This window comes from Vidua chalybeata, chromosome 14, assembly GCF_026979565.1.
Source record: "Vidua chalybeata isolate OUT-0048 chromosome 14, bVidCha1 merged haplotype, whole genome shotgun sequence".
Taxonomy (NCBI): Eukaryota; Metazoa; Chordata; class Aves; order Passeriformes; family Viduidae; genus Vidua; species Vidua chalybeata.
This window is the reverse complement of record NC_071543.1, coordinates 3,596,669-3,622,469: the sequence shown is the minus strand read 5'-3', so window position 1 is coordinate 3,622,469 and position 25,801 is coordinate 3,596,669. Positions and strand designations below refer to the sequence as shown.

The 25,801-nt window shown below is 48.7% G+C and overlaps 1 protein-coding gene across 5 annotated transcripts in view; it reads left to right on the top strand.

Moving 5' to 3' along the window:
• The window catches only part of ARHGEF9 (Cdc42 guanine nucleotide exchange factor 9), a 189,710-nt gene that overhangs the window by 19,019 nt on the left and 144,890 nt on the right, over positions 1–25,801 (top strand). For 3 of the 5 annotated variants that reach the window (XM_053955504.1, XM_053955503.1, XM_053955501.1), the window contains exons 2-4: positions 4,586–7,312; positions 13,107–13,254; positions 15,798–15,907. In XM_053955504.1, coding sequence (XP_053811479.1) covers positions 4,655–7,312; positions 13,107–13,254; positions 15,798–15,907 — 2,916 coding nt within the window. In that variant the 5' untranslated portion in view covers positions 4,586–4,654. Of the gene's footprint in view, positions 1–4,585; positions 7,313–13,106; positions 13,255–15,797; positions 15,908–25,801 lie in introns of those variants that run through there. The other 2 variants (XM_053955506.1, XM_053955505.1) reach the window with 2 other exon arrangements.

Genomic DNA, 25,801 nt, shown 5'->3' with positions numbered 1-25,801 from the left:
CAGTGCTGGACTGTGGGCACTGAGGAAGCTGTGCTGGGAGTTGACTCCTGCCAAAGTCAGCCTTTGGTTTTGATGCCTGAAGTTTTAATTTTCATGTTTTCCAGATTCTGTACTGCATTAGGATATAACTCTGAACTTCATATAAAGTGTTAACAAGTTCTCCTCACAGTTCAGTCACACAAAACAATCCTTTTCCAGCCCCAGAACCAAGGACACCACTGCAGCTTCAGGCTCAAAAAGTGCAAACAACAGGGAATTGAGGAGAGCAGACTGGAAGGATGGGACTGCATTACCTGGAGTTGTAACTGGACAATTAACCCCAAAATGGAAATGGACCAAAACTTATAAAAGTGTGAAAACTCCTGACCCAGGGTCCATCTTGGGTGTAGCCTCAGCCGGGCTCTTGAACTGCACAAGGTGAATCCTGTGAAGGCCTTTTAATAAATCCCTGCTTTATTCCTTTAACTCTGTCCAGCCTCTGTTCCAGAAGCCTCTCAAGGCATCAGTTTCAGTGTGTGCAGTCCTGCAGGTGTGACTGGGGGGAATTCAAACACCAACAAGGTTGTTTTGGAGATGAGGAGAGGTTCAGGTGAGGCTGTGGTGGAAGGGGAGATGGAGAGGAGGAACCAAACACTGGTCACAGAATGGGTCTCCTCTCTGCTTAAGAGTGCTCGGGTCTGGCTTCATGGTGGCAGCTCTAATTTACATCTGCTTTAAAGCTGCTTAAAAAAATATAATATAACCCCCCCTTATTTAATTTTAAAGCCACCCATGTGCCCTGTGATTCTGGATTCTGTTGCTTCTCTGGGGAGGGCTGTGCAGGATCTGTCCCTTGTTATGGGCTCTCTTTTGCCTGCCACATGAGGAACAGCCTGTCTCCTCTGTGCTAGCATTCCTCCAAAGACTTCACAGGCAAGCCTCTTCCCTTTGAATCTTCTTTCCTCATGCAGGATCCACCCAGCCAAAAACAATAAAACATAAAACTGGAAAGAGAAAACAAACAAAAAACGAGGACTGTTTGTGATTTCTGTCTTTGGCTGCCAGTTGGCTGCATGACTTGAAAAGACTAAAGTACTCTTTTTCTCCCCTCCACTCCTTCCAACCCATTCCAGCGTGTGAGTCTTTTAAGTTGCAGCAGGAATGTCTGGGGATAACTCACATCCCAAAGTGACAGCCTGAGAAATGAGGAGCTGGTCTCCTCCTCAGGCACCATATGGAGGAACTGTCCTGCTCAACCCTTGGTTTTTTGGGAACAAAAGCTTCTGTGGTCTCTGCAGGGACCCATGACAGCACAGCTCCCAGATGAATTTCTGTTACAGGGTTTAAATGGAGGCAGGTGGTGCTGAGGCCCCAAAAGTGCCTGGGGAAGGAGGTTCTCTTTTAAAACCTCCATGGTGGTGGGAACAAGAAGCTGAGTAAAGAAGTGGCTAAAGCAGAGCGGGGCAGCGTGTGGAGCATCAGCACTGTGCGTGGGCTGGGTAACTGGGGTGCAACTGGAGGTACCCACTGAGCTCTGTGACTGCACGGGGTGTGTGGTAGTGGTGGCTGGGCTGGGGAGATGTGGGGTTTAGGATGTGTAATTGTAGGCATTTAGGATGTGTAATTGTAGGGCATGTTTGGCTGTATCCAGTGATGCTGTGCAGCTGTGGGGTGTTTTTGGCAGAGCACATTTAGGATGTGTAATTGTGGGGTGTATTTGGCTGTATTCCTTCAGGATGTATAGCTGAGTGGGGTGTATGTGGTAGGGTACATTTAGGTTGTGCAACTGTGGGCTGTATTTGGCGGTGTACATTTAGGGGGTGAAATTGTAGAATGTGTTTGACTGTGTCCAGTGGTGCTGTGCAGCTGTGGGGTGTATTTGGCAGTGCACATTTAGGCTGTGTCACTGTGAGGTGTATTTGGCAGTATTCCATCAGGAAGTGTAACTGTGGGGTGTATTTGGCAGTGCACAGTGAGGCTGTGTAGCTGTGGGGTATATTTGGCTGTATCCAGGGGTGTTGTGTAGCTCTGGGTTGTATTTGGCAGTGCACATTTAGGCTGAGTGTGGGGTGTATTTGATTCTATACTATCAGGTTGTGTAATTGTGGTATGTACTTGGCTGTATTCCATCAGGAAGTGGAACTGTGGGGTGTGTTTGGCAGTGCACATTTAGGCTGTGCACTAAATGGCACCCCAATACTCTGGGGTGTATTTGGCTGTATCCAGTGATGCTGTGTCACTGTGGAGTGCACATTTAGGCTGTATCACCATGGGGTGTATTTGGCAGTGCACATTTAGGCTGTATCACCATGGGGTGTATTTGGCAGGGCACATTTAGGCCGTGTCACTGTGGGGTGTATTTGGCAGGGCACATTTAGGCTGTGTCACTGGCTGTATCCAATGATGCTGTGTCACTGTGGAGTGCACATTTAGGCTGTATCACAATGGGGTGTATTTGGCAGTGCACATTTTGTCTGTGTCATTGTGGGGTGTATTTGGCAGGGCACATTTTGGCTGTGTCACTGTGGGGTGTGGGGCACAAGCAGTGCCACCAGTGTCTCCACCACAGCCCAGAGCAGAGCCAGCAGCAGCACTGGCAGCACCTCACATGGTTAATAAATGGCAAAAATGGATGAGTGAAGGGGGGGATAAAAAAAGGTGAGAAGCAGCTCTGTGAGCACTGCGGCTGGTGAAGATGGTGAGGGTGAGGTGCTGAACAGGGGGGTGATCCCTGGCAGGAGCTGTGGCCTGTGCAGGCCCCAGCAGGTTCTCCTGACAGGAGTGGGACCTGTGATGGCTCCACAATGCAGGAATGGGACCTCTGGAGGCTCTACACAGGAGCAGGGGGATTTTCCTGGTAGGAATTGCACCCCATGGGGCTGATTCCTGGCAAAAATTGTAACCAGTGGAGGCCCCACAGGAGCAGGTTCTCCTGACAGCAGCTGTGGCCTGTGAAGGCCCCACAGGAGCCTGGGATAAGTGTGAGCAGGAAGGACAACTATCACGTCCCACCATACCTCTCCCAGTTCCCAATCCTTCTGCACCCCTTGGTGGGAGGTAGATCCCTCAGAAGATGGGGAAGTTGAGCCATGGTGGGTGGGGGTAAGACATTGTGTTAGTTTTATCTTGTTTCTCATTATCCAGATCAGTTGCTGATAAATCAAATGGATGGGGATTGGAAAGGGATCGCTGTATTTTTATAGCAGCCCATCAGCTTTTTCCTCTTATTTCCCCCCTTGCCTTGGTTGGGCAGCACAGTGAGTGGACATCTGGCAGCCCACCACAGCAGCAAACACTCATTTCTTCTACCCTAAGCACAGCTGGTGCCAAAAATGCTTGGCACAACCCCTGTGGCAGGGCTCGTGGAAAGCCAGATGACTGTTGTCCATGAAAAAGAGGGATGCTGGTTGTTTCTGCTGGCTGTGCTCTGCTTCTGTGGTGTCTCTGCCATCTATTGGGGTCTCCCTTGTTGGAGGCAGACATGGTGGCAAGGTAGAAACAGACTTAATTGACTGAATGCAAGGGTCATGAGATGCCCAGGGCAGTAGCTGCTGCATGAATAACCTTAATTTTAACAGAAATAGCAAATTTAAATGGTTTTAGTAGATATGGGACATGTTCACAGTGCTAGTGTGGCTCTCCTGCTGCTTGGGAGAAAGTGGAGAGTTTCTCCATTGTCAAACCCATGTCTTGGGGGCTCACTATTTCTCTCTTCTTCCTCCTAAGAGTAGGATTGGAAATTGAGGGAATTTAACCCTGTTGGGTGCCTGGCATGTAGTTCTGCTTTCTAGACAGCAAAGCCAGGACCAGCAGATCCAGCCCGAGGAAGCTGTAATATTGAGACAGGGAAGATGTATTCCAGTGAAAGGGAAGCAGGAGTTCAGCTGTATTCCCACCACTGCTTCAGAGTGGTTTCCATTGCTGCTCCGGATGGGGGAACTGTATTTTTAATGCTGTCCACTGGAACTCACTTGAGGGGAACACATTTTTTGTAGTGTTGAGTGGTGGCCAAGCAGCTTTCCTTGAGCAGACCAGTGCCAGGAGAGATTCCCGTGCTGGTACCATCACTACTGTATGAAAAACCTGGCTTGGATATTCCATCAGTTTTCTGATGTTGTAGTATTTTAGTTGCATTGCTTCCAGGAAAAGGCTCATCCTGACTTTTCTTTGAATGGCTACCTGGAGAGACAGAGCTATTGGGAGCATGGTGCCAGTTCCTGGTGGCTGGGGATGGTGGAGATGACAGTGACATGTGCAGGGGCACTCACTGGAATTTCCCCTCTCCTCTCTGCTGTGAACTCTGATGCATTTCGAGTCTCCGCGACTTGCAAAACGAAGATGTGATTCATGGGATTCTGAGCATACTTTGTGGTAGCTTTATTAGTTCAGGAAGTTTATTTGTGGTCGCTAAATGTTCAGGCATTTAAAGCAGATTTAAGTAGCTTTAAAGTTTATATGGTTTGGAAGCTAAATTTCAACCTCCCTGGAATCAATGGGGAAAACCACCACTGCCACTGGGATAAGGTTTGACTTGTGATGCTGTAAGAAATGTGTCTTCTAAAAGTTTTCTGCTCTAATTGCATTCCTTTGTTCTTTTCCCTTAAAGTCTTGTGAAGAAAAGCAATCTGAGGACCATGCATCTGTGACTCCTGGAACCAGCCTGTGAGCCAGGGCGATGGAAGTTCTAGAGGGCCTCCAGCGTACTGCTTCCATGAGCATTCCCAATGGATGTGCCAACAGGATTTTCCAAAGCAACATGGAGGGAGGGAGCACTGATGCCTTGGAGGCCTGTGGTGCTGAGCACTGCGCCTCTGGTGATGCAATCCCTAGTGAGCAGGAGGAAACACACAGGTATAAGAAGACAACCAAGGGCAGCCGGATCTGGAATTTTGTCAGACGAAGGAAAGGACTCTCTACGAATAAAGACAGGCCCCAGTCCATGATTCTGCTGGGAGTTACCTCTGAGGTCTCAGAATTAAAAAAGCCATCCTTCATGGACAGGGTACGCTCATCAAAAAAGGGAAGATCCTCCAGGACACCCAAGAACGTAGATTTGAGAGCCTCCAGAGTGCAGGACGTGTGTGACCCTGAGGAGGACCTTCATGGCATTGGGCAGAGAGCTGTCTACAGGGTTAGGAAGCTGGGCGATGGTCGGAGGCCCTCCCGCCACTCATACGCGGGGTACATCGAGGATTTGGACTCTTCTTTTGAGGACATAGAGCTGAACATCAGCATTCCTGAACTCGATGCCACTGAAAGTAAATGTCTCAGGGATATCAGTGGCAGATTACACAGTGAGGATAATGATGGTAACTGCCACAGAATACCAGCCAGGAAGAGTGAGTCTTTGAATTTTGAACACGTTAAGAGTCCTGCAATTACAGAAGGGGACAATCAAAAGAGGTGTGCTATGCTCCCACAGGAGAGCAGGAGAGGAAGGAGCTCTGATGTCTGGAGCTATCTGAAAGGAATTTCATTAGCTAGCAAAGATAATTCAAAGCTCCCAGATCAAAGGGCTGAAACCAATTTCCAGAACTTAGAAAATACAACTGATCATTCCGCTTCTTACTTTGACTTTGATACAAGATGTGAGGAAAATCTCAGCCAGCGAAAAAAATCAAACGGTGCTGCCAAAGCCACTCACTTTGGGGGCGTTGTGAGGTTCTTAACCAGCGTGGCTGAGGCGGCTCGGCGGCTGCGAGGCTCCTCGAGGGCGTTCTCTCCCGATGAGAAGAGGCCTCAGCGCAGTTTCCGGGGCCGCAGGCAGGATGTTGCCTCCCCCAAAGAGGGCTTGGTTATCGAGAATGAGAGCGCGAAGCCCTTCTGCACGGTGGGAGCCTGTCTGCAGTCCCCAGATTCAGGCACGTGGGAGAACCTGAGCTTTGAGAGTTTGGCGGGGAAGGAGCCTGTGCAGCACTGCAAAACCGCAGACGGGCTGAAACGCGTTGGTTCCTCTGGCCTGGACAGTGACAATGACAGGCTTAATGAAACATCACCACTTCCCTTTGGGCCAGAACCATCCATGTCCCAGCTGGCAGAGCTTGCAGATGGCTCTTTCACTGAGCTGAACAGCAAAGACCCTTCTGAGGATCTGGTTGAACTTCCACAGACAACTCTGGCTGAACCAATTGAGGACTTGGGCACTACTCCAGAGAAGACCCAGGTCATGGCCAGGGACTTGCCACCTTCTCACGATCTTCCTGTGAATAGTCTGGATACTGTGGACCTAGGCTGTTCTCCAGGTACCAGTGAGGACTTTTCTGCAGAAACTAAAGTGCAGACTCACTTTCCACAGGCATTGCCAACTAAATTTGATTCTGGGGATGTGGCTTGTGCCCCAGTGGTTGCTGAAGACATGGATCCCTCTCCAGCAGTTGCTCAGGAGCTTTCAGAGACAGAACTGGATAATCAGGACTTGAGAAATCCTGAACTGCCTTTGCAAAATTTGTCTGGAAGTGAGCTGGAGTTTCAAGACACTGGCAGTACCCTGGAGAGGGTCGTGATCAGGGACCTGGCACCTTCTCCTGATCTTCCTGTCAGTAATCTGGATGCTGCAGGCCTGGGCTGCTCTCCAGCTGCTGATGGTGCCTTTCCTGCAGTGACTGAGGCTCAGGCCCACCTTCAACAGACATCACTGTCTAAACTTGATACTGAGGACGTGGCTTGTACCCCAGTGATTGCTAAAGACATGGATCCATCTCCAGCTGTGGCTCGGGAAATTTCAAGGACAGAACTGGATAATCAGGACTTGAGAAACCCTGAGTTGCCTGTGCAGGACTTGTCGGGAGGTGAGCTGGGGATTCAGGACTCGGGCAGTACTCCAGAGATATCACAGGTTGTGGGCAGGGATGTGCCACCTTCTCCTGATCTTCCTGTGCATAAGCTGGGTTCTGTGGACTTGGACCATTCCCCAGCTGCCAGTGGTGACTTCTCTGCAGCACCTGAGGCTCTGATCCACCTTCCCCAGGCAGCTCTGACTGAAGAGATCCAAGATACTGTCAGTACGCTGGAGAAGAGTCAGGTCATAGGCAGGGACCTGCCACCTTCCCACGACATTCCCAAGAACATTCTGGATGCTGCGGACATGGGCTGTTCCGCAGTTGCCGACGTGGACTTTTCTGTAGTGACTTTTTTAAAGTGTTCCACAGTGAAAAGGCAGGGTTTGGAACAGCCTGGTGGCCGCATTAAAAAGCGGGGAAGCACTTCATTTGTGGAACAAAACTCTGTGGAGGTCATGGACAGAGTGGAAGAGTTTGACTGCAGCACGGAGTGCAGGCCCTTCCAGGTGCACGTCTCGAGGATTGTCTCTTCCAGATGCCTCAAAAATGGAAAGGTAGGAGCATCTTTGTAAGGTTTGCAATAAGACCACATCTCAAAAAGCTGGTTTGCACTTGAAAGCATTTTTTTGCATCCCTCATTGGGATTTGCAGCTAAGGAAGTCATTCTGTGAATAGTGGCAGCAGACACAGCTCTCAGATCAGTCTGAGTCTGAGCTCTCAAACCTCCAGAACTGCTTCTCCTAAGACCCTTTGTGTATATCAGTGTCTCTTGAAGAGGGTGTGGCAGTTTATGTATTGCTAGACACTAGCTTTAGTTTTTTCCCTCTCTGCATTTAGGTTCATTTGAAGTAGAAGCTCCTACGAAGAGGGGTTTTAGCAAACAGAGTTTTTAAGTGTGCCGTGGGCAAACAGAGAATTCAGCAATTGCACATTGACCTCTGTGTTTTCTTACCTTAAAGAGCTGGAGTGATGGGGTGGGTGATGAATGAGAGGTGGGCAATACTAGTGGCTCCAGTCATGGCAGGACGTTCCTGTCTGATACAAGCAAGTCTTTCAAAGCCCTTAAAATCCTCAAAACACGTAAGTGGACATTGCATTTTCGGCTAGGTTATGGGTGTTACGAATCTGTCTTGTCCAGCTTATTGCTACAAAACTGCAGAAGTCCTGTGGAGCCAGCGTGAAGCCCAACTTCAGGGTTCTTTTGAGTACCTGCTGGTTAGCTGAGGCTGGAATGAGGATTTTTTCTTTTTTTTCAAGGTGCCAGGTAGAAAAATTAGGTTGATTTGTGAAGAAACTTTGTCTTTTCCTTTTGGGTTTGGAGAGACAAGAGATATTCCAGAGGTGGTGACACTGTTGCCTATTGGAAAAGGGGTCACAGTAACTTCTGAGCCAAGAGGGGAAGTGTTTGAAAATTGGCAGCAGATTAGAAATGCTGGAGGAAAAAATCTGAACTTCTGACTCGCAGCTAAAACAGGCAGCAGTATTGTTAGTTATTCCTGGTTTTGTTTTTCTGCTCCATTTCTGTGTAATACAAAGAGTTACAGGAGCTGTCTGTGTAATCTCAGGCACTCCTGAGTAGTGAGTAGTGGTTGGTCACTTCTTGGGGTTTCTGGAAGAAACATTTTTAGGAGGAGCTTGAGAGGGCTGTGGTTTGATATCCCTTCACAGGGACCAAGCTGAAAATATTCTGGGCAGGAGCAAGATGAGAGAGGCACGAAAGGATGGAGTGGAGCAGAGGGAAATACCAGCCAGTGACATCCCAGAGCAGCCACATCCCTGCTGGGAGGGCAGGGGCTGCCTGTCTGATCCCAGCGCTCTCAGGGCACAATCCCAGCGCTCTCCCAGCTCAGCTGGATGAACAGGAGATGCCCTAAGTCCCAGCTCAGCGGTTGCAGCTTACTAACATGACCAAGAGACTTAAATATGGTGCTTGAGATAACTGGACAGGAAACCTCCCCCGAGTTCCCATGGAGCGTGGCGATAGCACACGACCTCTGGGCTGCTGTGGCTTCCTCTGGCCGGGAGGGCTGGCTCCTCCTGGGCAGGAGCTGCAGCAGGGGGCAGGGAAATCACACAGCCCACCTGGGCTCTGGACACCTCCTGCACCCAGGAACTCTTGCTGCAGGTCTGGCAATGCAGAGATCTGGTGGTGCCACCCAACCCAGAGCAAAGAGAGGCTGAAGGAGAGATCTGGACAGGAACAGCCCTGGAGAGTCTGCCAACAGCTCCAGTAACAAAGGACCTGAGATACCCCAGGGATTTGCTCGCCTATCCCCCATCAGGGAGTGGCACTCGGAAACATTTCACCAAAAATAAACATGGAAGAGGAGTAACTTCAGCCTGAGCGTGACAGTAGCAGCAAGCTCCAGCCTCTTATTGTTTTAGGGCTCGATCCATGTCTTTGCTGGCACCTGTTTCTCAGGACAGTTGCTGGCCCTGCTGCCTCCACTCCAGGCTGCTCTGATTAACTGTAGGATTTGTATTTCAAGGGAAGTGCTCAACCACAGGCAGGAGAAGGTGCTGCCAGGATGAGGTGGCTTGGCCAGGCCAGCTGCTCTGAGCGAGTTCCCAGCAGTTTTACAGTGTGTGAGCAGAGTAGGGCAGAAAGTATTTCCCATACAACTTAAACATTGCCCCAAGAAAAGCATAAAAATGCCTGTTCCCACAGAGGCTCCTGTGGGGAGATTGTGTGAGACACTGAGGCTGGTGTAGCACAAGGGATGCTGGAGTGGGATTTAGGGGATCATCTGTACATTGGTTTTGTTAGTAAGTAAATCTGTTTAGTTGTATCTGCAATTAACGCCTCTGGTTTTTGCTTTCCTGGTCTTGTCTTTTAAAATTCTAATGTCTTTGGGCAGGAGCTGAGTGATGGTATGGGCAAATAGTTTGTTAGGATTTGATCCTGGTGCTTTAAAGAAAATAGCATTGAAGTGGGATTTAGTAAAAGCAGATGCAGAAAAGTAGAAAAGCACATCCCTGATAGTTGCTTTCAGACTCCATCCCAAATTCTCATGTGTTCTGGGAACCTATGAAACAGTGGGGATAAAATGTTTTGAAGAATGGAAGAACAGTAAAGGTCAAAACAGTCACTGGGAAATGCATTACTCCATTCACACTGCTGCAGCTCTGGAATCACAGTGCCATCCTTATTCTGAGACATGAGAAATGGAGTAAAAGATGACATGGAGGTTTCACTAGGTTTTGGGCAGAGTTTCCATATTCCATGACTCCGCTGAAGTGAATTATTCTCCTCCAGCCTCTAAAAACACCACAGCATCCCAACAGGGAAACTGCTGCTGCAGGAAGTCAGGCATAGCCCCAGGAGTTATCTTTGAGCATTTCCAGTAGCTTGAGATAATGTTTAGATGGAAAACGGCTTGATACCATGTATTTTGCAATTCCAGCCTTCCATCAGGATTCCAAACTGGCTGGTGTGTCCACGGACGGGGTTTCTGGGTGATTTGATACCTCCTTTGGAGTGACATCAGGAAAGGTTGCAAAATAGGCATCTGAATTCATATTTCAGGTATCATTTGGAGTTTTTAGGACCCAGAAACAAGTGTCAGGTTTATTTCTGGCAGAGAGGTCTGCCATAGGGTGAGTTCCCTGCTTGTCCCAGGGCTGTGACCAGGAGCATCTCAGAGCCTCTGGGCTCGTGTCACCCTCGCAGTGACAGAGCAGAGGGCTTTCACCGCAGTCTTTCTGTGCCCTCTGCTGGCTTGCTTGGGAAATAAGAGGTTATTTTGATGGGCCAGAAAGCCTAATCTTTTCCTCGGGGTTCAGAGTTTTATCTCCAAAGGGTTTGCAGGCTGCAGCTTGCTTCTGACTGTTCTGCACATAGATCCCAGCTGGGTTTGTGAGGCCATTCTCTGGGGGAATTAGGATTGCCAGAAGTGTGCAAATGAGATTTCTACAGGCTTGTCAGCCTTGGCAAAAGCTGTGTGTCCCATAGGATGAGGTGCCAGGCTGATGGGGTGCTGTGTTTGGTTTCAGGGCTCTGTAAGGGGCTGTGTGCTCAAACTCCTCCATCACTGCTGATGTTTCCCTGGAGCAGGCATTGAGGTTGTTCCTCCGAGTCCTGGACTTGGATCCAAACTGTCCCAGTGCCACAAAGTGGCAGAGTGTGCTGCTGTTCTGAGTGACCCTATCTGACATGGATAGGGTGCTGTCAGGGTTTTTGGGGCTCCTGTGCCATAGCTGCTCCGTGTGGGACCTCTTCTTGCGGTGGGTCCGACTGGAAGCGCAGGATTGCTGATTTGCCTGAGTGTGCGCATGCCAGGGGATGGGTTTGCAGATCTGCTGCCTGATAGCTGGGGCATAGCTCAGATCCTCCCACAGCTTTGGGGTTTGGCTTTAGTGCAGCTCCAAGTGCCTTTTCACAAGAGGAAGATCCAGCAAAGTCCCCTTTTTTATCTGTGTCTGTGGAGAAATAGCAGGTGATGCCCATAGTGACTTTTAGCTTGAGATTGGTTTATTGTGGGAGCAGCTGCAGAGATGGGATTGCTGAGTGGATTTATCCCTTCCCTCCCACTGCTGAATGACACTGACCAGGAAACAGTATCTGGGAGAGTTGATCTTCAGAGCTTTCTTCATCTGGTTATTCAGCTCCTGGGTTGTGTCTCAGCTTGCTGTAACAAAAGACTTTATAGTCCTTCCACATTAAGAAAGAGTACTTCACTGTCTAAATCCTGCTGTTGCCAAAAGAGTGCTGTATTCCTATCTGCAATGAGGTGCAATTTAGTTGCAGAATGAAGATTTTGGATATTTATGGCTTTTAATATGGTTGTGTCTGACAATCATTTTATTTTTAGAGGAGACAAAACCTCTAAAGTCTATCTGCAAGCTGTTCAGATTCTTGTATTCATAATAACCAGGAGGTGCTAGCAAAATGTTGAATTAAAGCCTGTATTTAGTGCTATCTATAGTGGGGTAGGGTTTTTTGGGAAATATATTTTTAACATCGTCAGGGAAAGGCAGGTTGAGTTTGCAAAGCTGATAAGCGTTGCATGTATATAGAACCAGCCATGGAACACATGGACAATTCAGATTTCCACATTTTTTTTTTTAAACACATGGTGTGGTTTTCCTTTATCCCATTCCCAGCCTCAAAAGTTTAAACAGGGCATCAGAGTAGGGCTGGGAAGGGGCACATCTGGGCATTGCTGGACTTATGCTGAAGGGACTCTTTGTTGAAAATTCCCTGGATGGCAGGTTTTCTTTGGCTTTTACCTCCTCCTAGCTGTCTTCCAGCCAAGAGAAGTGTGCTGGCTCACTGAATATGATGCTGATGCTGGGAGATGGAGCCTTAATTCATCCACAGCTTTTTTTTGTGGTAATTACAGCCTGTCTGCTTTGTTCTTCATCTGTAAATGAAAATAACAGCACATCAGTGGAAATGAGCTGCTGGAGTCCTGAGGATGGATCCACCAAACCATCCCAGGCACCCAGTTATTAGAAGGCTCCTGGACGTGTGACAGATGTGTCTCTGATTGAGCCTAGAAACCTCTTAGAGAGGAACACCTCCTGCTTGCTTCCTTTGACTTTTGTCAAATGATTCTTCTTCTGATTTCTTGACTCTAAGATTATGCCCAAGACTTCCATGGTGTCACATGTCACAGAGAATAAAATGAAAAGTAGGCGTTTGAATTGTGATGTTTTTAAAAAGAACATTCAATTCTGCAAAATGTCACTGTACAATTGTCATTTTTAGGAACTTTTCCTCCTGGAATAGAGTAATGAAAGTTAGAGTAGGAAAACACCAACATTTTTCTCCATTTAGCTGTAAATGCCAATTCTTTGGATTAGTGTTACCAAGCATTAAGGTATAACTGAGGTATTTGACCATTTTTTGGGTGCTTCAATCAATTACAACTGTTTTATTCAAGTAAATATTTTGTAGTCTATGGATGCAAGACTGTTGTCATCAGTGAGCTGCCAACCCCTTTGGCTGCTCTTTGTTGTCCCTTGGAAGCAGCCAGCCCTTGCTGGTATGGGGTCCTCAGCACCAGCTAATGCTGGGACTTGGGAATGGGGGAGCAGCCTCACCCCCAAAATGCAGAGCAGCAAGCAGGTCTCCATCAGGGTCACTCCCAGAAGTTCCTGGGACACTCAGTGCCACTGGAAGTGTTGGGCTCAAAGCTGTACAAGGTCTGAGCCCCCTGCAATGGGGGCACTGGGGGCTGCACACCAGGGCCAGCAGGTCCTCACCTTGCAGTCAGAAATGCACTGGGTGCAGATTGCGGCGAGCTGTGCTGCGACAATTCTGTGTATTATTGTATGTGCTGCGCTTGCTTTGCCTCAGATTTGAGTGCTGTTGGTAAAATTCTTCTGTGCCCCTTCTCTTGGCAGCCGACGTCTCGCCCTCCGCAGCCGTGCCCACAAGCAGAGCCCTTCAAGGCGCTGGTGGAGCGCTGCCGCTCTGAGCCCCTCTCGCAGAGCACCCCCATGGGGCTGGACCAGGTGGGAGGGCGCATGCAGCACCTGCTCCGCAGACGTGGTGAGTGCCTCTTCTCTCCCAGCTCTGCTTTTCTGGGTGTCACCCATGCTGCAGAGCCATGGTGAGTGCCTCTTCTCTCCCAGCTCTGCTTTTCTGGGTGTCACCCATGCTGCAGAGCATGGTGAGTGCCTCTTCTCTCCCAGTTTTGCTTTTCTGGGTGTCACCCATGCTGCAGAGCCAGCCAAGGGCAGCAGGGGTGGAAAAGTCAGGAATGTGGTTTGCATCTGTGCTGGTTACATCCCTGACGCCAGGTGAGGGAGCTCCTAGAGCCGCATGCTGAGGACTTTCTTGCTGGCTAATAGGATCTTCTTGTGTACAGTGTGTTTATGAAATAAGGCTGTTTTCTCTCTCTAATGTCTCTGAACACAGTCCCCATAATCTGGTTATGAGAGGATGAACAGGGGTAGGCACATGATGTGTAAAAGCTGTTCAGCAGCTGCTGTGTGAGTTTGTATTTGGTGATTTTCTCTTGAATTCCTGTTCTCTAAGAATCCTCTGTGGTGAGCACTCACCGAGTACTCACCATTTGGAGGTGGTGAGTGATGATGGATACCGAGATCACAACTCAAGTCTGATATTTGTTTGGAAACACAAAAAGTGAGGGTTTTTTTCCTCTTGTGCTTGGGTACTTCTCATGATGAAGGAGGGAGTCTCATGAGCCAAAGACTGGGGTGGCCTCTCTGCATTTGTTCTGCTCACAGTGACACCAGAGAGAGCACCGTGAAATGTATTTGCTGGCAGGGTCTCGTGCTGGCAGGTAAACTGATGGCTGAATAGATGACATCATTTTCTGTACCTCCTAATTAAAAAGATTGATAATGAGAGAAAGGAAATTATTTCCTGAAGGGCCACTGCTGGCACGAAGGATCCTGTGATTTAGCGATGGGCGAGCATGGAAGCGCTGCCAGGTTGTGCTGGCATCGCTCAGGAGCACTCCAGGGATGCGGGCAGCTGATGGATGGTGGCAGCACATCAGGGTTCAGAAGAACTGGGGAGGACAAGGCCAATTATCTGCCTGTGCTGTTAATTGATGGCTCTGCTGCTGGGGTGCAGTGCTTCCCAGCACAGGGGGGGTCACACGGCCCCTCAGAGTGAGCATTCCCTGTTTGCACACCGCTCCCAGCGCTGCTCCATCCATCGCCTCCTCCTGCTGGAACCAGCACCGTGCTGCAGCCTGCCTCTCCAAGAGTCTCCAAAGTGAAATGTGGGCTGCTAAAAATAGCAGCAGGCTGCCTGCATCAGCATTGAGGAAATAGGTCTCAGTGCAATCTCTCTCCCAACAACGCTGGAAGAAAACCAGGATGGCTGCCCAGCCAGCCTGCAGCAGCATCCCAGCCCTGCTGCACTCTGGCCTGGGCAGGGCAGAGCCCCACTTGTTTGGTTTGGGGGTCTCCACTCTCCCAAAGCCTGGAACCATTTATTCTGGTCTCAAACCCCTCAGGACTGACACAGTCTGAAACCTCTGCCTGGTGAGAGGTATGTTAGGAGATAGAAATTGAGCGTTGTGCATCTTTTAGGGAAGAATTCCAGAACGTGGCTGTTTTCTGTAGATCGTTGCTCTATGACTGGGATGAGAAGCCTTCAGGTGCTGGGAACACCTGTGGGGATGCATGTACCACATGTGTGCACTGCCTGGATCACATGTACCTGTGCTAGCAGCTGCTCTGGGGGCACCAGTGGTGCTCAGCTCTGTTTCCTTTCCTCCAGCCCAGGCAATGTGAAGAGCCTAATGGAAGAAGGGATTAAAATCCAAGCTTGCCAAATGTGGGAGGGAAAGCTCTGGTCTCATACATAATGGCAGCTTCACCCCAAAAACAGAGAGATAGGATGTGGAGCTGAAAATTTCGGTTGATTGGAAAAGTAGAACTCATTTGCCTCTTTTTCACAAGCTGCTTTGTGCCTGGGTAGTGCCATCTGCAAGGTCAGGCTGGGGTCTGGTGTGAGTGGTATCGCTCAAAGCAAGAGCAGAACTGCATCCGTGAGGGCTTGGCCTGAAATGCTGGGGGTGCGAACCAGCCCATTTCCTTAAAAAAACAGCTTTTATGGCCTTACCCATTTCTGTTTTGTGTGTAAATTGGAGGGGCTGTTTCTTTTCCAAGGCCTGGCGTCCTGTGGAGCATGGTGAGTGTGCAGCTGGGATTGCTGCAGGTGCTACTGCTGGAGCAGCTGGGACCCAGGGCGCTGCTGCCCTGTGCACACTGGTGCAGGTTGATGAGGGTCTCCTGCTCCTGGAGCTCCTGGCAGAGCATCCTGGCTCCACACCCAGTTGGGCTGACCCCACGTTGGGATGTGGCTCCCGGCTCTGCCTTTTTGTAGTATCCAAGCTGCACTGTTTCTCTTGTATCCCAAGAGCACTGAATAAAGCACCTAAATATACTCTGTGCTCTCTTTTTCTAAAGGAGAGGTTGAATGAGTCTCTTGCAAACAATTTTGTTTCTTTCATTTAAAAGAACAGCCTCCGCCCCCAGCCTGAGCTAAAGCACAGCATTTATCTTTTGTCATTCCTTTTTATTTTTTTGTTCCCGTGGATTTTCTCCTGGCAGCTGAGAACGAGCAGGCTTCAAAGACCCTGAAGGTGCGCGGGAACTGCAGGAACGGTGGCCGTCGATGGAACCTCTTCAAGCCTGGAGCTGAGAAGCTGCAGATCAGTCGGGTAAGGAGCTGTGTGGAATGTGCCTGCTTCAGGGCTGGGATTTGCCTGCATTGGGCTTTGTGTTTATAACAATATGCTTGACTAACGGCTTCCTCAGTCCCTGGGTCCTTCAACCAGAGACGGGATTTTTTTGGTTTGGTATTGTAGCAATAAAAGCTCAGGTGCATTGTCTTTTCCCCAAATCAGTGTCCCTTCAATGTATAGCAGAGGCTGTTGGACTGTCACTGGGCCTCCTGTGCCTGTGGCTCAGTGCTCCTTGCAGGTGGAGGGAATTGTGACGTTTCACATTGCCTTCAGATCTGCTCTGTGGTTTTGATGGGTTTATTTTTTTCTCCTTCCTTTTTTAGCCCTGTGTCCTTTGGGTTTGGTGCAGCTCCCAGCACCATCTCAGTGACAAATTCATGTCACTGCTTCTTTCCCAAAGTGTTCTGCAAATATAGGCACAATCCACTTGGTTCTTTTTTTGTGAATGATGCTTCTAGTAGGAGAAGTAAAAGCTGTTGTTGGCCTGGGAACAGTCATGTTTTTCTCTGTGAAAAATTCAGAAAATATGGCAAAAATGGTATAATTTGTCTGATATATTTCCTTGCTTGGCTGAGGGGTTGTTTTTTTTTTTTTTTTGCTGTTCTCTGTTTCAAGTCTGGAAGCCTTGGTTATTTCATGGTCTCGTTTTGGATTTGTAGTGCTCACGAGTCTGGTTTCACCGTACCCAACAGATACGGATTATCCCAAACCCAACAGATTTCCCAGCCTGCACTGTGATGCAGGCAGAGTTTTCCATGGGTATGGCAAAAGAGGTTTAGCCCTTGTTGTTCCTGTAGGGCACAGGAACAAAGGATGGTCTGAGAGGCAGGAATTTCCCTGCTGGAGTAGAGAGGGGAACTGACCTTCTCTTGTGTCTCTGTGGCTCTTTCCCGCCCCACTGCTGTCTTTCCTTACCAGACATTTATTGTATTCCCTTCCCCTTTGATATTTGATGATCTGCCTTCCTGAAATGCGATATCCAGGAGGTCCCTGGCCTCTGTGTGTGCTTTTCCATCACAGTAAGTTGGCAGTGAGTGATGCTGACTTCTCCACCCTCCTTGTGTTGGGTGTTGCTTTCCAGGGAACATGTCCAGGGATGGACTGCTGCATTTTTGGTCGCTTGTGACTTTCTGGAATTCCATCTTGCATCACTTCTGTTTTCTTTGCTGAGTTTTTGTGGGCTGAGGTACAAAGGAGAGATAGACAAGGAGTTCAGCTCTTCTTTTTCTTTTCCTTCCCTTTGGGTCCTACCTCGCTGCCAAGACATGAACTGCTCCTTTCAACTCAGGAAAGCTGTTCTGGTTTCAGACAAGCTGAACATCTTCAGAAAAGCTTTGAACAAAGTTTTCCTGGAAGATGAAATGATCCATATCCAATAAAGCTGTTTGTCCTTGGGGCCAGGATAAAGGCAGGTGACTGCAGAGCAGTGAAATACCCTGTTGTGCAGTGTGCAAGCTCTGCCTTGGAATGTCTCAGTGTGTTATCCATGAGCTGTGTCCATGCTCAGGGTCTAGTACTGACCAGTGCATGGATGTATTTGGTCCTTAATTAATCACTTCATTACACCTTAGTTAATCACTTTATTAAGCGCCTTTGCAGCTTTCATAGCTGTCCTGGAAGCCCTCCTGGAAGCCAAGGTGCTGTTTTGACACAAAATTGCTCCTGAGTTATCTGTGCCCTGAACATCCTGATAAAGCCAGGCCTGTTTCAGATAGCAAACAGAGCCCAGATTACATCAGAGACCCTTAGAGAAACTGTGGAAAACGGAAACCTCCGCAAACCAAGCACCCTGCTGAAGTTTGGGAAAGGTTAGCTAAGAAACTGCTTCTCCTGTGCTGATAGCTGGGAAGGATGAGCTGGGAAGGGAAGTGAGCTGCTCATGACCCCAGAGATCTGTGGGTGCTGTTTGGCTCAGACATGGCCATGCCAAAGACCTGTGCCCTCCTGAGGCAGAGAATTGTGTTTGGGGAGGTCTGTTCAGCTTGTTTTTAAATCATGGCAAGCAGGCAGCTCTGAAACCTTTGGTTTATAAATCAGGGGTGCTGTGCAAGTGCTGCAGGAGCAGGATACAGAAATGTGCCTCACAACAGCAGTGCTGGAAAACTCATCTGCCACCTCTGCCCCAAGCTCAGTGAAGATCTACAGGGCTGCACATCACCTCTTGGCCAGAAAGAAGTTTCTGCTCTGGCAAGATGTATAAATCTGGGGCAAGATTTGTGGGCCTGGGTGTCTCTGGTCAGGTGCTTTCATTGACAGCTGACACCAGTGAGGTGGCAGAGCAGTGCAGAAAGGAGAGATTTATCCTTCCAAGAAAGATTGCCTGAAATCTGGACACAAGCTGGAGAAGTTTTTTATGGAGTAGATACGGTTATTGTTCCACTTTGGAGGTGGGAATAAGAAACTGAAGTACATGTGGAGCCATACAACATTTTTTTTTATTTCTCTTCTAATTTAAGAAGCAAGTAAAAATAAATAAGCTCAGACTTCTAAAAATTTTCAATCTTTAATTTTTTTTTCCAGAGTACACTCTTCAGCCTGGAGAAAACTGTGTGTTGAAGCAGTTTAAGTGCAGAGCATTTTGGTTTAACACTGAGGTCCCTTAGAGCCTTTGCTTTTATGGGAGCAGTTTGGCACAATCAAGACCAACTTGCAGGAGACCTCAGGGTGCCCTGAACTGCAGGCTTTGCTGCAGCAGAGATCACAGAGTGCCCTGAAAGACTGCCCTGACAGGACCCTCAGTGCTTCTCCTGCCTCTGATTTACCCTCAGGCAGGTCCTGCCAGCTGGGATATGCCTGATCCTTGGAGCAAGGGGAGCAGTGAGTTCCCTTCTGCAGCCCCACAGAGGTGCTGGGAGGTGTTTGGTGGTCTGGATGTCAGAAGCAGAGGGTGACAGTCCCATCCTGACCCAAATCACTGGCCTCTGCTGCCCCTTGTGAGGGAACTTTTTGCTTCTTGTTAGTTGCCCAGTCAAAATCATCTCAGCTTTTTCCAGACAGATGTTCTGGGGATATGCTCCAGGAGGAATGACAGAACCCTTAGATTAGAAGAGACCTTTAAGATCATGAGTCCAACCCATGCCCTAACACCACCTCAACTAAACCACGGCACCGAGTGCCACGTGCAATCTTTTTTTAAAAGAAGGGAGATTCAGCCCTTCCTGACATGGGAAGCCTCCTCTCAATGTGTGCTAATTCTCTCTGTCTTACCTGAGAGTTTTCATTTCCAGCCTTTAAAGATGACTGCAGCCATTCCTGTCCTCTGCTCCTTCCCTCCCTTCCTGCCCTGTGTGCTTGTGTACAAGGGACTAAAGCCCAAATTTATATGCTGGAGGATGCCACTGTTAATTAGCTAGACTGGAAACTTTGCATGAGACGAGCTTCTTTGACATCCCCTATACTAATAATAGGCAAACCTGCTGTGCAGAGGTGTTGAATATTCACAAAACCCACCCCCCCAGCCTGTCCTTTCTCCTCTGGAAGTTAGGAGCTCTTTTCAGAGCCTGGTGGGGGGGTTGCCAGAGCAATGATGGTGGATGTGCCAGTCTGCAGTTCCCCAGAGCTAAATCCCCACTGGCTGTGTTTATGAGGAATAGGAAATTCAGGCAACGTGCAGCCTGCAGGAGAACAGAGTGAAGGGGAAGTTGATTTGGGTGAGAATGCTGCTTGATATTCAGGGCCAGCTCTCCTGCCTGCTATTTTTATCCTCTCACATAGTGCTGAGTGGGCAGTTTGGGCAGAGGGGGACTTTTTTCCCTTTGCCAAGTGTCCTGCCCTGTGTACTTGAGCAGGAAGGGGGTTGTGCTGCGGCTCCTGGGCTGCAGCATCCTGGGACATGAGTGGGATGTGATCACAGCCAGATTTTGGAGCCCCTGTGGCCCTGGGAAAAGGCTGGGAGAAAAGCACAGTCCCGAGGCTTTCCTGGTGCTAATTAGTTTAAATATAAGTGTGGTGCTACAAGAGGTTTATGTGCACGTATGGAGGGCTGCCAGGAAAACAAATCTTCATTGAATCTCTCTTCCCTCATCTTAAACATTGAGTATTTCTGCTGGTAGGGTATATCTGAGCCATATATTTTGGGGAGGGCTGCTTTATATCTTGATAAACCTATTCTATTGCTCTACTTAGCAGTGCTCTGAAGTCTTTATGGAGTTTTTTTAATTTTAATATATTTAGCAATTTATAAATGTTTTTTGCAAGTTCTGAAAAACCCTGTGTGCTGTTGTACAAATAATTCAAGACTGGCTTGCTCATTCGAGGGGGAAAAAGGGACTGAGTTTCAGAATATTGCAGTGCTGTGATCCAGCCCCATCTGTCTGTGTGAGGAGTGCCCAGGCAGGGTCCCTGCACCCCTGGCTGCAGCACTGCAGCCTTTTCAGCGCCTGATCTGCTGGGTCTGGGAGCTGGGCAGAGCTGAGTGTGAACTGCAGGTCAGCCCTGAGCCCATTTGCATCCCTCTTGCATGAGTGGCTCTGCTCTGGGCTCCCTCCCCAGGGACTGGCATGAGGAGCAGTGCAAAGCACACATTAGGAAGCCTGGAACTAGAAATGAGTGGTATTTCCAACCTCATCACGCTCTGGGTATTCAGGAAAACATTCAGAAGTGCCTTGGTTTTGTGTAGAGCAGGGCTGGGGGGGCATTGGTGGCTTGGGTGTTGCTCCAACAGTGCCATGAGCCAGGTGTTTCCCAGCACTCCTGGGGACAAGCAGGGCTTCAGTGACTCTGAGTCTTGCAGGAAGGAGAGGTTTAAAATGACAAATGGTCACCTTTGAGTTGTGGGTTTATGTGCTGGGGAGCACAAGAGAGATTTGAAGTTCCAGGCTCCTCATCTCTTCAGCAGTTATGTATAAGTCCATATTAAGAAGAATCTCAGCTTCCAGTTCATGATGGTTTTTATAGTGCCATTGAACCTCGGGGTGTCTCTGTGCAGCTGCAGGTGGTAGGTACTGCATCCTACATGGCATTCAATGTGTGCACTGGTGACTGTACATTATCACTTCTGTACTTCAAATGGAGCTCTCAACCTAACTTTAAATAGCACTTTGGAATGGCTCCTTTTTCCTATTGCTCAGTAGTTCCACCTTGATTGCTCTGCTTCAACTCATTACTCAGCTCTGTCACTGTGTTTCACTCTGGGATATGGTTTATACAAAAGAAGCTTTAATGTAAACTCAATTTGTGTTGCATTGCTAAAACCTTAATGACATTTTGCTTGGCAGCAGCATAGACTCTGTGGTTTGCCCTTCCCCAGTGCACTATGTTCCAAATAAACTAAAGGCCGTGGTAGGTGTAGCATGAAAAATCCCTGAGTAAATATTGGAACAAATGCTTTTGTAGGGCTTCTGAAGCCCTGGCTGTGCTCGTGATTCAAGGCCACCGTGGTGTCACCAGTGTTTAGCTGAAAAGGAGCTAAATTTGGGAAGTTCAGGCAAAAGCACAGGTCAAAGCTCCAAAATGTCTTCTGCAGCTGCTGAGATTTGATTCTGAGATGCATCAGGTTTGACATGCATCCCAGAAGTGCTGCTGGAGCCACAAGGTGGGTGGATACACCCAGAAGGTCACAGAGGATGGTGGGGAGTGGTTGTGTGTGGCTGCCTGGACTCTGAGGTGAGCTCTGGGTGCTTCACTGCATCACCAGCCTGACATAGCCCAGGGCAATTCCCTTGGGATCCTGGAGAGGCAGGAGCACCATCCTGCTCCTGTGAGGAGCTCTGTGATCCCACAGTGTCCAGAGCACTGGTTTGGTTCTGTTGATGACCTGGGAGGAACATCTGGGACCATCCCCTTTGCTGTTCACCCCAGCTGCTCAAATGGGATGATCCTCCTGCAGTTTGCAGGGGGTGTGTGTCCATAAACCCCAAATTCAGAGCACCTGCCCACACTTCTGAGGTGGTGGCACCTGAAAATTTGGGCTCACAGGGGAACTGCTGCTGCTCTGACTTTTGCTCTGCCCTTGGCATTCAAGAAGCTGAAGTGGATTTGGTAACAAGCTGTCTGTAGTTCCAAAAGTAGGATATAAATGGTCTAATTTTGTCCCTGGTTTTGTCCTGCAGAATTATGGAGGTATTCACATGTGATTTGAACTGGGATATTGACCCAACACTGTGCTTGTACTTGGAGGAGTATGAAATGAACAGGATACGAGGCTGCAGAGGGGACTTGGGTATTCTATCAGTGCAGTCACATGGCCTGCACTGAGCTCCTCGGTGGAGCAGGGAAAGCTTCATCTCATAATGGACTGCACAGAATATAGAGAATAATTCCCCTAATAAATCTCTTTCAGTCTCTAATATCTAGGGAAATATATTATCCTGTTGTCTAAAAACATTGAGAGATCAGTCTTTTCTGGACAAGAATAGACATTTCATGGTAGCTCTGCTGTGATAGGTTCAGGGATTGCACTGGAAGGAGATGGAATAACAACAGGCTGCAGTGCTGCTGGTCCCAGTGTGAAATCCCATTTGCCACCCAGGACCAAGCCAGACTGTGCAGCAGCACATGCAGGGAGCATCCTTTGGGGGGTGGAAGGCTGCAGGGATTGCATCACTGTGAAGCAGTAGAGACACAGCACAGAGGTTGTGGCCAGTGGGGACTTTTGGAGGGCCTTTGGCCACTGGCCTTGGACCACTCTTGCCCTCAGCAGTGGGGTTAACCTCTGAGTGTGGAGAGCTGCTTGGGCACAGCTTGCTTCCCAGATGAATCTGTTTTTCCTGCAAATCTCTGAGCTCAGCCAGTGTTGTCTTTGTCCCACCTTACTGGCACTCCTTGTGCTGATGTCCCCTGCGGGGCTGTCCCCAGGGATGCTGTGTGTCATCTGGGAAGCAGAACAATTGCTGCAAACCAGCAAGGGGCTGCTGCAAGCTGCAGCTGGCATGGGATGCCCAGGAAGCAGCTCCAAGAGGGTTGAGTCCCTGTGGGATGACTCCCTTTCCACTTCTCTTCATGCAAGGACTTCACCTAAAAGCAGGGCTTTGTATGGTGGGTGCTCCTTAGCTCTGCCTCTTGACATGTTTCCAGATTTTGAGATGGGTTTAACATTGCCTGGAGAAACAAACATATCCCACTGCAGTCAGGAAGGGATTTGGCTGTCTTTCAGAGGGGACCTGCTGTGCTGTGAGGGTACTTGGTGTGTCTGAGGTGCTCAGATGTGGCAGGGGCTGTGTCAAATCAGTGTCACCATGGTGCTGGGAGGGGACTGAGTTGAACAGGGAGCAGCACAGTGCAAGCAGGGCCAGGCCTGCTTTGCTGCAGCTGTCTTCCAGGCACCTGAGCAGGCTGCATTCAGGAGAAATCCTCCAGCAAGCAGGAAAACAAAGAGACAAAGGTAAATGGAAGTGTTTGGAGCCTTCTGGTGGCAGTGATGCCATGGGGGGCCCTGGCTATGCTGTGTGTTCTGGACTGGTGATGCCTTTTTGAAGGCTGACTTAGAACAGAGACTAGAGGGAGTTAAATAATAAAGTAGGGATTTATTAGGAGGCTTCAATAGATCCACCTTGGGCAGCACAAGAGCCCAGCCAGGGCTACACCCCAGGTGAACCCAAAATGGTCACAAAATGCATGACCACTCATGGGGTCTCACACTTTTGTAAGTTTTGGTCTATTAGTATATTGGAGTTAGTTGTCTAATTACAGCTCTAGCTCATGAAGATTTTTCTTGTTTTTCTCTCTTTGGTCTACTGTTGTTTGTGGTTTTGGGCTTGGATTTTGGTTCAGTTGTCCTTGGTCCCCAGTTGGAGAAGGAATTGTTTTGTCTCCCTGCTCTGTGAAGAGAGCTCACCATCCCCTCATATGAAGCCCAGACCCACACACTAAAGCAGCACAGAATGTGAAAAATATAAAAGCTGAAACCTGAGGCATCAGTGGCACAGGCAGTGCTGGCAGCAGCTGTGCTGGGGGATTGCCTTTGCCTTGGGAGCAGGGAGCTGTGTTTGTCCCTGCTGGCTCCAGCAGCTCTGGAGATTCCCTAGGACAGGCCTGGGCTTGACACTGGGGGGCTTCTACCCCACAGTGACCCCATGGAATGGTTGAGACACCAAAGCAGAGCTCTGTGAACATTTGTTTGGCATTTTGTTGCCGTCAGAGCTGCTGCACCGTCTGCTGCCAGGTGTTTGCCTGGTGCTTGCTCTGTGATTCCCTGCCGGAATACAGCACAACACAATGCTGTCCTTCCAGTGCTGGCTAAGAAAGATGTTTCTAGACCCTCCTCCCATCCCTGGCAGCTCAGGGATTTGTGCAGTGAGAAATTCCTGCCTAGAAACGAAGAGGGAGAGCTCCCAGCCTCTGTCCCTGCCCTTCACTGTGGCCAGGCTTTGTGAGGGTTGACCTCCCCTCATTAACCATGGCCTTGGACTCCACACAGTCATTGCACTTTGACTTCCCTGGAGCCAGGGAGTGTGGGAAGTGGGAGCTGAAATACCTCAAGCCTTGTTGGATGGAGGGGTGGCTGAGGGGGGGACAGTGAAGGGAGATGTCCCAAGTGGACCTGAGCAATAATCCTGCCCAAATGTGGAGTTCTTGTTTGGGCAGCACCATCCTGGGAGTGAAGGAAGAGCCTGGTACCTTCAAAACATCCTGTGCTAAAACAAAAATGGCCAATTCCCCTGGCTCAGTTGGCTGTGCAGGCTAGGACAGTGTTCATCCCACCTTTACAGTGTTTTTCAGTGACAAAATTCCTGCAGAAATGGATTTTGTCCCTCTTTTGCCAGGAGTTGGGACTTGGACAAGAAGAACCAGTTGGATCCTTCTGTACGCAGGATTTATTTCCATCCATTCTTTATTTGAGCCATCTCTTCCTTTTCTAAGATATCTCACATTTTATTTTTAATACTGGACAAATACCAAATATTCCTCAAGAGAGATCTGTGATTGCAGCTCAGTTCTGACAGTTGAGAATAGTCCAACGATGTACTTGCCTCATCTGAAATGCTGCTATTTTGAGCTGTGCTTTTGTTTTTAGCCATCAGTGATAAGTTTGCATTTCCTGCAGATGATATTTTGAGTTGACGTGAATTGTTACGGCCCCACTGTGTAAAATGGTTTTCTTCCTGTGTGACTTTGGGCTTGTCTTTTCTGGTTTGATACCCTCATCCAAAGCAGAAGCAGAATTAAATCCCCACATCCCAGCTGGTCATCACTAAATAATTTGTATTACATCTTGCTGAAGCATTTTATAAGTGATGCTGCAGGAAGGCTTGTTTCCTGTTTGGTTTTTTTGGGTTTTTTTTTCTTTTCCTTTATTTTGGACTTAAGATAAAGGCAAACTGAACTTTGCAGGCACTTATTTGGAATTAGACATTTTCCAGCTATTATTTTGCAAACTATTAGAGCGGCAGATCATGAGGTGGGAACCCAGTTATGCAAACAAAGCCACGTCACTCTTGGCCAAAAATAGCTTCAGTACATGTGCAGTAAGGTGGAAACGAAGGCCTTTGGTGTACACAGAGCAAACTGGGAGGGAGGCAAGAGGGGAAGCTGCAGCTTTTTGTTTAGAGCCTCTCATGTTTAGAGCAGAGTGTATTTTCCAGAGACAAGCAGAGTGTTGCTGTTTGTAGTTTCAGTGGGATAGGAGTTATTCCCTTCCTTACAGATGAAGGGGACTGAGGGTTTGAGACATGGCACTCTGGTCCCAGGGGTGTTGGTCATTTTAACACCCAGGTCCCACTCAGACCATGAAGAAATACTGAGGGAAAGTTAAAATTGTTCCCTTTACTTCCTCTGCTCAGGCCATTTCCAGCACAGGGAAAACCTGGTCCTTGCTGTGTTCCCCCTGGGATTCTGAGAGAGCTCTGGGGGCTGGCTTCACATCTCATGCAGAGATGCTGCCTGGGCTTAAGTCTTCATCTCCTTTCATTTCAGCCTCATCCAGCACTGCAG